This window comes from Protopterus annectens, chromosome 5.part0 (assembly GCF_019279795.1).
Source record: "Protopterus annectens isolate FY-2018-M chromosome 5.part0, PAN1.0, whole genome shotgun sequence".
Lineage (NCBI taxonomy): Eukaryota > Metazoa > Chordata > Ceratodontiformes > Protopteridae > Protopterus > Protopterus annectens.
Window position 1 is genome coordinate 1,845,866,958 of NC_056735.1, and position 13,587 is coordinate 1,845,880,544.

General features: G+C 39.7%; 1 protein-coding gene across 2 annotated transcripts in view; it reads left to right on the plus strand.

Annotated features, from left to right (window-relative positions):
* Positions 1–13,587, plus strand: part of NEK3 (NIMA related kinase 3) — a 1,322,970-nt gene that overhangs the window by 1,013,514 nt on the left and 295,869 nt on the right. For both annotated transcript variants that reach the window (XM_044071667.1, XM_044071666.1), the window contains exon 12: positions 1,120–1,216. In XM_044071667.1, coding sequence (XP_043927602.1) covers positions 1,120–1,216 — 97 coding nt within the window. The remainder of the gene's footprint in view (positions 1–1,119; positions 1,217–13,587) is intronic.

The window sequence follows — 13,587 nt, forward strand, 5'->3', positions numbered from 1 at the left end:
CATGGGATCACCCAATGGCAACCATTAAGAAAATAGATACAAGACTAGTCGAAGGGAAAAAAAAAAGGCAAAAGTACCTTTAATTATGGAAATTCCTGCACTCAACAATTATAGTATCTTATGGACAGACAGTGACATAGTTGTAAATTACCCAGATTTGCATGCAGAAATTAGAGCAATGTAACATAAAGATGCCCAAACAGTTCCAGTATTAGTATGAACAACTGGACTATTAAAGAATTTACACACTTAGACATGCTACCAATACATATAACCCTGTATAAACTGCAGGAGGAAATGTGTGCTAGGTACATTGTGGGTGCTTTGAAGAGCATTCTCGGCTAACATCAAAGACTGAAGCAGTGCTAATTTTATGAACTCTAATTGTATCCTGACTTAGGAATGTGGTCCATTCCCTTCACTGTATTAAAACCCCAAAACATTTGAAAAAAATTAAAAGGAGTATAACTTTGCATCTAGACACATTTGTATGTATATAAAATTTAGGAAACTCTCCAGTGACTGCATGACACATTATGCTAAAGCAAAGTGATGGAAGCCGAAGATGGTTTAAAATGTTAAAATTATGGATCATATAATTATACAATATATTGTATAACTTTTTCATGATCTGGTCAAACCACTAATGTTTTATCCCTGAGTAATTAAAGTGATTTAATTACATAATACCGTAGCTTGATCAGTAAGCCATGTGTATTTAAAATGCGTTTAATAACTAAAGCTCAGTTTTCTTATATTTTTCACTTTTATTTTTAAAACTTCCTTCCAGAGTACCTATGTGCTTTTGCCTGGTTTTTAGGACCATCAACGAGCATGTGTTTAGTATTACTAAGTAAAACAGTGCATTTCGTATCTTTGAATGATGACTGTGGTTGGTATTGTAGGTATCTGATGTGCAGATAATTTTGTAAAGTCATTTAATCAAGTACTCTCTCTGCATCTAATGAGATTTACTGTAATAAACAACTTTATAAAATAATTACATTTTAGGATGTGAGCATACATGTTACAGATGTGTGTTTTGTTTTATGTTATAAGAATCTGTTAGTTGCATACTTGATTCACTAATTTGACATGGTATTTAAATTTTTGTCTTAGAAAAATGACGTTTGTAAGTGGAACAGAGCAGAAGGTGAAAATATTGCCAGATTTTTGGGTGAGAAAACGCTGGAACAGACAGCTTCTCATATGGAAGGTACCATCATAGAACTGTGGCTTTCTAGGTAGACTTTTTGCTTGCTGAACAGGAACATGATCTATTGACGTTCTTCGTGCTTCACTGTTGCAGTCATTACATTTGGGTTATCTGCTTGAAGTAGCCCTCAGTCGGCCTGATTAACAAAGTCTTGGGTCCTACGTTGGTTGCTGTCTCTTCTTCTGTGACGTCAGGTCATCAGGGGTATAAAACATGCAGCCGACGTCATTACATCAGTCTTTCTTGCCATGCAGTGCCCGAAGCAGAAGCAGTTCGCAAGTGCCGGTCAGCCGACTCCTGAAATTTTCGTTTTCAAGTTTCAGAACCGAAGTCTTCAACTAAAAGCTAAGTACCCCGTTGGGGAAACTTTTTCTTGCTCTAAACTGATGTCAGTAAAAGTAAATAATTGCATTTCTTGTGGAAAGCAAATACCTCATAAAGATTTTCATTCATACTGTATTCCTTGCCTAGGCCCTGACCACTACGTACCTTGCTGTCGGTTTTATGCCTTATTTAAATCACAAACTATCCATCGTCGGTATATTTGCGCTTCTAAATTTTTTTGGTGCTCTGTTCAGTTATCCTGATATGTCTTCGGTAAGCCAACTGACTACCAACATTCCGAAAAAACGCAAAGATAAAGACAGAGACAGGCCGCCCAGTTCGCCAGTACTCAGTGAGGCACTTTTGCAACCCCTGATACCCGCTACTTCAAATTCGCAGGCCTCTACTGAGACCCATTCGGAGTCCGGTATGCCGCGAGATGCTTCAACTGTGGAACCTGTGGATATCTCTACCTTGGATGGGTCCGTAGCCGCTGTGCAGGCACCGGCTTCTGAGGGGTGTATTCAGGCCTACTGACTTGCATATTAAACTGGCACCATCTTCTTCTTCAAGGCCTAAAACTTGAACCATGCCTAGAAAACTGACGCCCAGACCGCATGGTCAGGCCTCTATGCCTAAAGAACAAATGATAAGAACGACTGAATACCTTATTACTTTAATCAAGGGAAGCCAACCTTCCCCCTCTAAGAGACCTAGGACTGAGTTTGCTTATGATGCTTCTGACCAGGATTCTGAAATTTCTGTTTCCTCTGATGACCAGGATTTACCCTTATCTACCTATGAGGATTTTGATGCTGAGGACTCTATTCCCTCTGCCCCCCCCCCCCCCCCCCAGAGGATTTCTCTTTTGGTGAAACCTTGCATACTGTCACAGAGTTTTTCATTGGGAAAGTAGGGATTTCTCTGATTCTAAAAAGATGCTTAGGCATTTCTTACTCCTGCCCCAGCACAGGCCTTTAACTATACCTCCTGTACTGAACATTGTTGACTATGCCTTTTCGGAATCTAGCATGGCCCCTGACTCTTTACCTCCTGCTTCCAGAAAACCTGATAGATATTACAGGGTTCCTGACTCTCACAAGTTTCTTTTCAAAAATCCTACTGCGGGTCCTGAAACCATTTCACGGGGACCCAAGGGCATTAAAGCTACTACTACCAAAAATCCTACCCCCTCTGATAGAGACTCCAGGGTGCTTGATAGATGGGGTAAGAAGGTATACACTTCTGCAACTTTGGCCATTAGGGCCTTGAATTGCCAGTTTCATATGTTAAAGTATCAGCTGTATATTACTGGATTGCTTAAACAGAAAATGATGTTGATTCCTGATTGTGCTGAAAATAAGGATTTACAGGATTTTATGCATTCTGCTGAACAAGTTGGTAAACATACATTGCAGTGTGGTTTTGATTCACTAGAGGCATCTTGCAGGGCTGCGGTAACTGCGTCTCTACTTAGAAGGCATGCTTGGCTTAAGGAGCAATCCTTGCCAGATCATGTTAAAGCAAAATTACTGGATGCTCCCTTAAATCTTTGGCGACAAGGCAGAAGAAGTTCTTAAAAAGATGGAGGAAAAAGCTAAATCTATGCAAACTGTTAAAGACGTTTTACACGTACAACCTCCAAGATTTAGTAGGCATTGGCCTTGTAAAAATTGGTCCTTTCCTGCCTCTTCCAGACCTTCTCATTCCAAACCCAGATCCAGCAGAGCACCCAGGCTTCAGTCCCAGGGAACGCACAGGACTAAGCAGTGGGGGGCCTCCACTTCCAAATTTGGGAGTAATAAAACCCCCTTATGGTAAACTGTCTCAATGACTTATTTTTAAAACTTCCAAGCACTTCTCAACTGACTGCCCCTTTGGGGGGAAAGATTGCACTTCATGCAAAGAACTGGGGACTCATTACCCAGGACAAATGGGTTTTAAATATAGTGTCCCAAGGATAAAGATTTCACTTCCACACATCACCAACTCCAAGCAATTGGCCGGATCTACCTTTAAAGCAGTGGGCAGAGGCACAAAAGCAAGTACTCTCTCTCTTAAGCATAGGGGCTATTCAGTTGGTACCAAAAGTGAAAAAGGGGCAAGGTTTCTGCTCAAGTTTTTTTCCTGGTACCCAGAAAAAGATAATTCATGGCGTCCTGTCCTGGACCTGCCTACTCTAAACACCTTTTTGGTGATTTCAAAATTCAAGATGCTGATTCTTCACCAGTTGCTTCCCATGCTAGGCAAAGATGCCTGGTTGGCAACACTAATTTTAAAGGAAACATTCCTGCACATCCCAGTCATGGAATCTTGCAGAAGATACCTACACTTCAAAGCAAGCTACACGCACTATCAGTTCTCTGCACTGCCCTTTGGCTTATCTACTGCGCCCAGCCTAGCTCCAGTCATTGCATTTTGCAGGCAAAGAAATATTCAAATATACCAATACGTGGACGATTGTCTAATTTAGGCAGAAAAACAGGACATACTTTTGAATCATCTGGCTTTTGTACAGAGGGTGCTGACTTGTCTGGGGTACACATAAATGAAAAGAAATCACACCTGGTACCCTACCAACAAATTATATTCCTGGGAGCAAGCTTGAATACAACTTCCCATATGGCTTTCACGCCAGAGAAACAAATTCACTTGACAACCTACTTCAAACAAGTGGTCACAAAAACCCTGCTATCTGCAAGGCAAATACTACAAGCCTTGGGGTTCATGGCCTCCTGCATTCTTCTAATTCCATATGCAAGACTGCATATGAGGAAACTACAATGGTATCTAAAAAGCCTATGGTGTCAACATTCTCAGGATCTAGAAGCAATGATTCCTATCATTCTTTGTCTACGCCTAGAGTTCCTTTGGTAGGCAGAGGCCTGCCACCAAAACAAGGGACTACCATTCACACTACCCCCTGCTGCCCAAACCCTAACAACAGACTCATCAGACTATGCATGGGGGGGGGGGGCGCACCCTGGCAGGGAAGTGCATTCAGGACAAATGGAACCCAATTCAAATGCACCTTCACATCAATCATAAAGCCTTCTGACAGCCTTCAAGGACCACATTCTTCCAGGACAATTAATGGTAAAGACGGACAACACCACTGTTATGCGATACATAAACAAGCAGGGGGATGCACATTCTTACCCCCTCTGCAGACTAGCCATGACATTGTGGAACACAGCCTTGAGTTGCCAAGTACATCTACAAGCTCAGTTCCTGCCAGGAAAACTAAATACACTGGCAGATGGACTAAGCAGAACCCTCATGGACCCACACGAGTGGAAACTGGAACCAAGGATTTTCAACATGTTGACAAGCAAATGGAGGAGCCCAGATATAGACCTGTTTGCCTCCCCCCAGAGCTATCAATTGGAAAAGTTTTGTGCCAGGACACCCCACAGGCAAGCTTGGAAAGTGGATGCTCTGTCCTTCAGCTGGAAAAACCTATCCTCCTCTGCCTCTGCTCTACAAAGTACTACTAAAGATCAGACAAGACAAACCCAAGGATGATTTTGATTGCACCAGCCTGGCCATGCCAACACTGGTACACCCTCCTACGCAGTGTGTCACTGTTGGCCCCATGGCACTTGCCTCAGACTCCTACCCTGCTGTCTCAGCAGGAGAACCAGATTCTACACCCTCAGCTTCAAACACTGAAACTAGCAGCCTGGCTAATTACCTAAGCTCTCCTTTACCATCCCTCAGTAAACCAGTGATGGGTGTCATTTTAGAGGCAAGGAGGTGTAGTACTAGAAAATCTTATGCTGAAAAATAGAAAAGATTCTGTGTCTGGAACCAATCTCAAGGGATGAGCACAGCAGTGCCCAATTTACCTCAGATTTTACAATACTTAACTGAGATGCTTCACAAGGGCCTGTCTTTTTCCTCCATCAAAATTCACACCTCAGCCATTTCAGCTCATTATAACACAGAACCTCCCCTCTTCTCTCTTCCACTGTTCAAGCAGTTCCTCAGAGGGGCCAAAAATTTAAGACCACCCAGGAGAGCTCCAACTCCAGCCTGGGACCTTAAGTTTGTATTGGAGAAACTCACCCTTCCTCCTTTCGAGCCAGCTGCTACTGCAGATTTAAAATTCCTTTCTTGGAAAACAGCTTCCCTTTTAGCTATCACTTCAGCAAGAAGGGTATCTGAATTACAGGCCCTTATGGCAGTGGAGCCTTTCATCATCTTTCATGCAGACAGGGTGTCCCTCAGGACCAATCCCTCTTTCTTGCCAAAGGTAGTATCCAGTGTGGCCTTTAATCAGTCCATTAATTTGCCTACCTTCTTTCCTAATTCACAGAACAAAGGATAACGGATACTGCACTCTTTACATGTGCACAGACAAGATTCTACTTGGACAGGTCTAAATCTCAAAGGAAATCTAAACAACTGCTGGTGGCATTTACTGCAGGGACAGAGGGGAAGGCTATTTCAAAGCGAACCATCTCCAAATGGATAGGCCATTGCATTCACTTCTGCTATAAGCACCATGGAAAACCTATCCCACAGGGGATCAGATCCCACTCAACCAGGGCTGCATCTACCTTTACTACCTTTCTCAGAGGCGTACCTACCAGGGACATCCTAGAAGCTGCTACCTGGAGTTCTGTATGTGCTTTCACCAAGCATTACCATTTGCCAGTTTTCTCTAAATCCAGAGCTGGCTTTGCCACTGCAGTTTTGCAGGGCCATATAGCTGGTCCTAATGCTATCTAAATTCCTCCTCCCATCCTTAGCTTTGGGAATCTCCCCAAATGTAATGACTGCAGCAGTGAAACATGAAGAACATAGCACAGTTGTGTACACTTACCATAAATGTAGATGCTCGGGTGTATTCACTGTTGCAGTCCTGGCTACCCTCCCTCCAGCCCCCTGACTTCTTTTGGCTATACCTCTTCTCTTCTTTTCAATGATTAAAAGCTTTTTGGTATATTTGCTTTTTTGTTTGAGGTATAACCTTGTATATTTATAGATTTAATTGCTTCCTATTAGGGGGCACCTGACATCTGGGGCAAGAAAAACTGATGTAATGACGTTGGCTGCATGTTTTATACCCCTGACAACCTGACATAATGGAAGAAGAGACAGCAACCGACGTAGGACCCAAGACTTTGTTAGTCAGGCCAACTGAGGGCTACTGCAAGCAGATAACCCAAATGTAATGACTGCAACAGTGAATACACTCGAACATCTACATTTATGGTAAGTGTACACAACTATACTTTCTGTGAGTTGCTTAAAGGCTAGATGCAGCAGTCAGTTAAATTTTATGGTCTTTTTTGTAATTTTCATTTGTCTTTGTAGTATTTTTGTATTTAACATCTGGCATCAGTTGTTTAATGAAAAGAGGACGCCTTTAGTATGCTTATATGGAATGTAAATTCCAAAGTTCCAGTAATGATTTCATATGCAGAACATCACATGCACTGACCAGATTGTTTTCTGGTCTCTCTTGGTTGTGAAGCACAATGCTGCTGATGTAATAAAGTTAGTTAAAAAGTGAATTTTAAATCTTGTATTGAGAAGCTATCAGTACCTCTGCCATTTGCTGTCCTTTGTGAAAATTTTCTTAAGTTTGCAGGCCTCCTACCGGAACCAGACAGCCATACTGACTAACAAGAGATGTCTACAATATGTTTTCATACCTGAAATAAGTCCCCCTATGTAACTGCATAATTAAAAAAAAAACATGCCATCTTGTAAGTGCAGTAACATGAGCTGGGTTGTATATTGAACAGACACTTCATGTTCCCATATTTTTTCTTTTTCTTTATTATTTATTGAATTTTCATTAATTTGTATTACTATTTTTAGTTGAAATAAATGTTAGATCAGGGTGTGTTAGGGTGAAATAGGAATATTTATTTGTATTGTACATGTATCTTTAGGATACTGGTAGTTAAGTGTTAGGAAAGGGCCTCTGTATTTTCGAGAGTGGTGTCATGTGACAGAGTATTTAAATGAAGGATGTATTTTGTTATGCTGATTCTGATGAAGTCTGTATGTTGAAGATGAAAGAGCTAAATCAGTGAATAAAGATGATGATGTACCTGTTGGTTAGTTCTGTAGTTGCTGTGGTCTCCTGAGTGTTTTTTTTTTTTTTTGAGTGTATTGGTTTGGTTTTAGACGTTCGGAATCTTTTGGTTTTTTGTAGTTCATATGTATATAATTAGAAAGAGTGTGGGGTGTCAGGAGGCCTGCTTCCTGCAAAGAATGACTTATTGTTTATTGCATGTTACGAGAATTATCCTCAGAGTATATACAGGAGCATGTTGATGTAAATCTGTTATGTTAGCGATGTCAGCATTTAGAAGGTATGACAATAGTGAGTAGATCAAGTATATATGTTACATGTATAGTGACAAAGATATGTATGTTTGCCTCTTTTATCTCCTTACACCTTTTACATTTGGGCAATGCTTCTTGTTCTTGCTCATTGTATTCCTGTTATTAAAAAGTCAATGAGTAGAAGGAAAAGGTGTAGCTGTGTCTTCCTCTGGACAGGGCAGATTTTTTAAGCACTACATTTCCTATGTCCCCAGCCCATGACAGGGCAATGTGCAGCATAAGTTGTTTGTAAGCTGCCATGCAGTGTGCTCCCAGCATGCAAACATTAGGCCCTGATCTCTGTTAGTGGATTCTGATGTGTTGGTATTTTTCATCCCCTCCCCTCATGGTAGTAGAGACAGCCATCACTGGATCATCCAGCATCCCCTATCTGTCCCGTTTGCTGAAGGTCAACTTCTCAAACCCGGAAAGCTGGTATTGAAGTCTGGTGCCTTGTCACTGCAGAAATTGGCTAGGCAGGAGTTTTATTTAATTACAAGTCATACTACTTACTGATTAATTTAGTTTTATCTTGCTGTCCCAAATGGGATTATTAAATTGAACCAACAATCTTTCGTACCATATTTGTCAGTGAAGGAGTTTATGTATCAGTCTTTGTCTGTTCTTGACAATTAAAGACTAACTTTACTGGAATTAACACCAGAAGTCCAGCCACACATTATTGGAAATTGCACCGCTGGCCACTCATATGTCGAGGGTGCAAAACTGCAGGGAAACATTGTGGACTCTGTGGCTAATTTAATGTTACTATTGCAGTAAAGCCTGAAAGACATTGTAGTTTTAAAGGATGTCAGCAAGAAGTCCACTATCAGATTTGGCAGACTGACTGCATGTAGAAGACAAGGAACTGAAGAAACAGAAAAAAACACTGTAGCTCATTCCCACATACTGACCAGTTACAGCAAGTCACTTATAGCTTGGAATTAAAAGTGGATGACTTAAAAAACTGGAGCAAGAGAAATAACATCTTGCTTTTCTAAAGAGAACTGGCCTGTACTTTTTAACTGAACTCCCAAGTAATGGGAAGGGCTGATTGGATTATTCCAGGAAATCAGTAGTCTAAGCTTCTTGGGCATTTTATTGTCCAGCTAACAGACTGTAATGATTGGGACATTTTCCTGACAAAGGTAAAGGAGAATAGAAGCAACTTTCAGATGGCAGTTGCAGGTGTCAGGTTCATGTTGGACTTCAATATTCATGTAAAGAAAGAGTATGGTCTCAGTGATCAAAAGTCTAAGGGTCTTTCAGGATCCATAGTTACTCTCCAGATAACTTATCAAAGGCAACAGACATGGTTTGATCACACTATGGAGGCAGAGAGCCTTGTTGGACTCCATTAGTAACTGAAGAAGACAGCTGCATCAGGGAGCAACTGAACAACCCTTTGAGAACACCAACCTCAGCGCCACAAACAAGGGAGCAAGACATTTCACTTCAGTGACCCCAGGCTGAGGCTAATCCCTGAAGAAGAAGAGGCAGAAGGTTGCAGTCATTCCTATTCCAGTACCTGCCTCCAAACTGTTGCAACCTAGGGGTGGCAAAGACTTTTTCGCACCCATTCTGCCCACAGCAAACCAGTTTTCCATCTTTACAGAGCAAGATGAAGAAAGCAAAAATCTTTTGGTGTTTGACACTCCAGTTCTTCTTCTGCCTCGATTATTTTGTTAGACACTTTGCCTCAGAAAATTAATAGAACTAGTAAAAACTCTAGCCAGAATTACCATTAGGATCACAGTGGTGATGTCATGCTGCCCAGGGCTGGGGCATAAGCCTCAATAAGTACCAGATAAGATGTGACTAGGTTGATGTAAAGCTATTAGAACCTGTATGAGTGGTTATATTAATGTTGGTTATGACTGACTGCCTGATTCGCATGGTAGTGGAGGTACTGATGTTGCAGTGGTAAGAGCAACTGAGTTTTGTACCTATGCATGTTTTTCCTTAACGTTAAACATATGGGTAAGATTATAAAAAGTAGATGGGGTTTTTATTTTTTTAATTGTTCTGCTACTTTACCAAATAAATCTCTTAACTCATAATATCTAAACACTGTATGGCAAGAACAAATAGAGTACTATAAAAACTCTTTATTTAACTTCAATGAACTGGTACCTCGGCATACACCTTTATTGGTTCACAAAAACAAGAACATTAAATATAATTTAAATAGAAGTGAACAACCAATCAGTTCTCTTCATAATTATCTAAGCATTTAGTTAATCAAATACTGTAATTATTTGATTATTTAAAAAAAAATCATTAATAAAGACCACAGTAAATCACTACATATTATAAATATATTAATTGTTTAAACTTTCTGACTGAAATGTTTTATATGTATGAATTATGCTTCCATTTTAACAAAACTTTCTAAACATTTAAAAATAATTGTGGATTAGGATATATGTACAATATTATAATGTAATACAAATCTTCTCCCTTGTGCACACTATTAAAATGTACTGGTATAGGACAAGTAACCACTGTATTTTTTATAACCCTAATATGCTTAAATTATTTTTCTAACTGGCCTTGTAGTTTGACCTATGTAGCATTTCCCACAAACACAAACCAAACTGTAAGCCACTGCTTCTTGGTAGCAATTCGTATTGTCACAGAAACTTCTTTTTAAATTATATTGAACATTCTAGTTTTTGTGAACCATTGAAGTTGCCAATTCAGTGAAGTTAAATAGAGTTTTTATGGTGCTCAGTTTGTTTTTGCCATACATTTAGATATGGGGGGGGGGGGTATTTTTCCTGGCTTCACTTAGTCCCATGAGAAGTTGGTTGTAGCTGGAGAATAGCTAAGAGTACTTTTTAGACTCCCTTTCCCCTTCACAGATGAATAGTGAAGGTAGCTAGTTATTTTTCGTCGCCTCACACATTGATGCAAGGAGGATGAGGTATCTGATAGTAAGTGCTTATTTTTGCACCAACATCCAAACAACGTCTGACATTGGGGAAAGGATGAGTTTTGCATTTCATAAATGTACCATGTGCATCCAGTTGAAAGTATCTAAAAAGCTGAGCTTGATGTACTTGTGTTAATTAACAATACGTTTATATCCCTTTGCAGAGCACATGCACAATTTCCCAGCAGGACACTCTGTCTTTCTTATTGACATTGTATGTATTACCCAAAGCACTTCCAAGTGCCTACAAGAATAGCCTTATGCCATTGTAGTAATTTCTAGCAATGTAGTGATTATTATCTTTACACTGACATAGATTATGGCTTCTGCCAGTTAATGTAGTTGTTGAGATCACCACACCTGGCTGAAATATTAATACAAGAAGGCATTGAATGTCAGTATGAAGATGGACGGGACAGAGAGAGAGATGCATTCACAAAGGAGATGCAGCCAGATCAGATATGCTACACATGTTTCTAATGTGGATTATCAAAGGCCTAGCAGAATTATGCAAGCAAAAAGCTGGCGAGGAGTATCTCAAGGAAGCACGGACAACCACAGTAGTGCTGCAAGAGACCAAAAGCAAAAACTGGATGTTTAACTGACTGTTTCAGAACTGGAATGGCTGGTGAGTTATGAGTCATCACAAAAGTGATAAAAAAAGGGGGGAGACCTTATCTGGGGTAAGAACATCCTAAACTTGGGAGCCTGTGAAGTAAGGAAGAGACAGTCAGAGTAGATGGGTTTTGGTCAATGTGAAAATACTGGGGTGCTTTAATCTTAGACACATTTTCTGGGACCAGTGAAAAGGAGCTTCTTTTTTAGAATTAGCCAAGACTTGGAAGGGGTTGGAAGAGAAATACACCCAGTGCTTCTGGGAGGAGATTTCCACGTTGCACTGGACCCTGTTTTAAATAGATAACCAACAAAAAACACCACCTGTCCAAAGACATCACATCATTAAACGATTGTCTGGGAGAAGTCCTGATATTTGGTACATAATTTATCCTAGGGAAAGCAGACTGCTGATATATGTGCTGATGTATGGTTCGCTATTAGACTAGACTACTGCTATGAGTCATTCATCCACTGTATCCTATTTTATGCTGCATGTGGAATGTAGCCCTTCTCTCTGACAGTTTTGTTGTCAAGGTCAGCGTGTTAGTGATAGATACTCATATTCATTGTTTTCTGTGGAAATTAGACCCACCATTAATAAGGATAGAGGACTTCTTTCTTAAGATGAGAGCTTTCTGGGATAGAAACAGGAGCAACTTGGCTGGTATGCTAAGGTTTCTGAAGGCATTCATAGCTCATATGAGATGTATGTCATTCCTTTATACAGATGTGATAGCAGTAAGAAAAAGGAAGCTGCAAATGAGATGGAAGAACAGATTAAGGGATTGCAAGCAGAATCTTTCAAGGGGAAAGTCACTGGGAACTAGACTGCAAGAACTCAAGAGGGAGAGTAAGTCTCTGCAGTATGCCTTTGTTTAGGATATTAAAACAAAACACGACAACAAACTCGATAAAACAAAAACCAGAGGTAAATCCACCAAGTGATAGTCCACGATTCAACAATGAAAGTTATAAAATTTATTGTGAGCGCTTTCATGCACTTCTCATAAGTGCACTTCTTCAGACAGAATAACATACAAAACTAAGGCAATATATAAGTTAAAATAATTAACACATATAATTAGTTAACAAGATTCAATTAAAAATTAAAGCTGTCCTAAACCTTTAGAAACGCTCAAATGAAAAACTTAATAACAGCACTGCCAACAGACACAATATCAGTACAAAACCATATATTCTCCACATCAAATTAATAAAAGTTATTTGTTGAAAACCATAAATAGCTTATGACTAGCGTTCCAAAGCTTTTAACTTAAGTAGACACTTTATGGAACAGACGTCATTAATTCCTGGATAAACATAAGCATTAGTTTTTAATTGCCACAATAGCGCCTGCTCTTCTAATTTCAGATGCCAAGGCCCCCCCTCTTGGATTTCTACATACTTGTTGAACCACTGTAAATTGAAAAGTATGAGTACTAAATTCTTTTATATGCCTAGCTAGAGCATTAGTTACCATACCTTTGGATATGGCATACACATGTTCATAAATGCGCTGTTTAAGTTGGCGTTCGGTCTTTCCCAGATAGAATACTGGGCTTGACTGACACGAAGCCAAATATACAACGCCCTGACTTTCACAATTGTACTTATCATGAATGGAATATCTAATACCTTTAATATAAAAAAAGACCCCGTTAAAATATATTTACAGTAATTACATCTACCGCATTTATACATACCCTTTCTATGTTTATACTGTTTATGCGGTAGTTGGAATAATGTTTTTAAGGAAGGTCCTTTCTTAAAAACCATTAGTGGTTTTGGGCCAAAAATTTTATTAAGCCCTTGATCTTGTGAAATAAGATTCCAGTTATAATTTAAAATCTCTCTAAGTTGTAAAGAAACATCATTAAATTGTGTCAGAAAACTGATCACATAATTTCTGCCATCTGTCGATACTGTTTGTATTGATTCCGTGTTAACAATATCAGACAAACCAGTTATGTTATCATATTTATAACCTTTAGTCAAAATAGGACCTAATAACCCACCAGATCTTTTACATCCAACTTCTTTAGTTAGGGCTTGAATCAATGTGAGTGGATAACCCCGATTAAGAAACATTTCTTCTAAAAAGTTACACTCCTGATAAAAATCTTCGTCATTGGAGCACATCCTACATGCT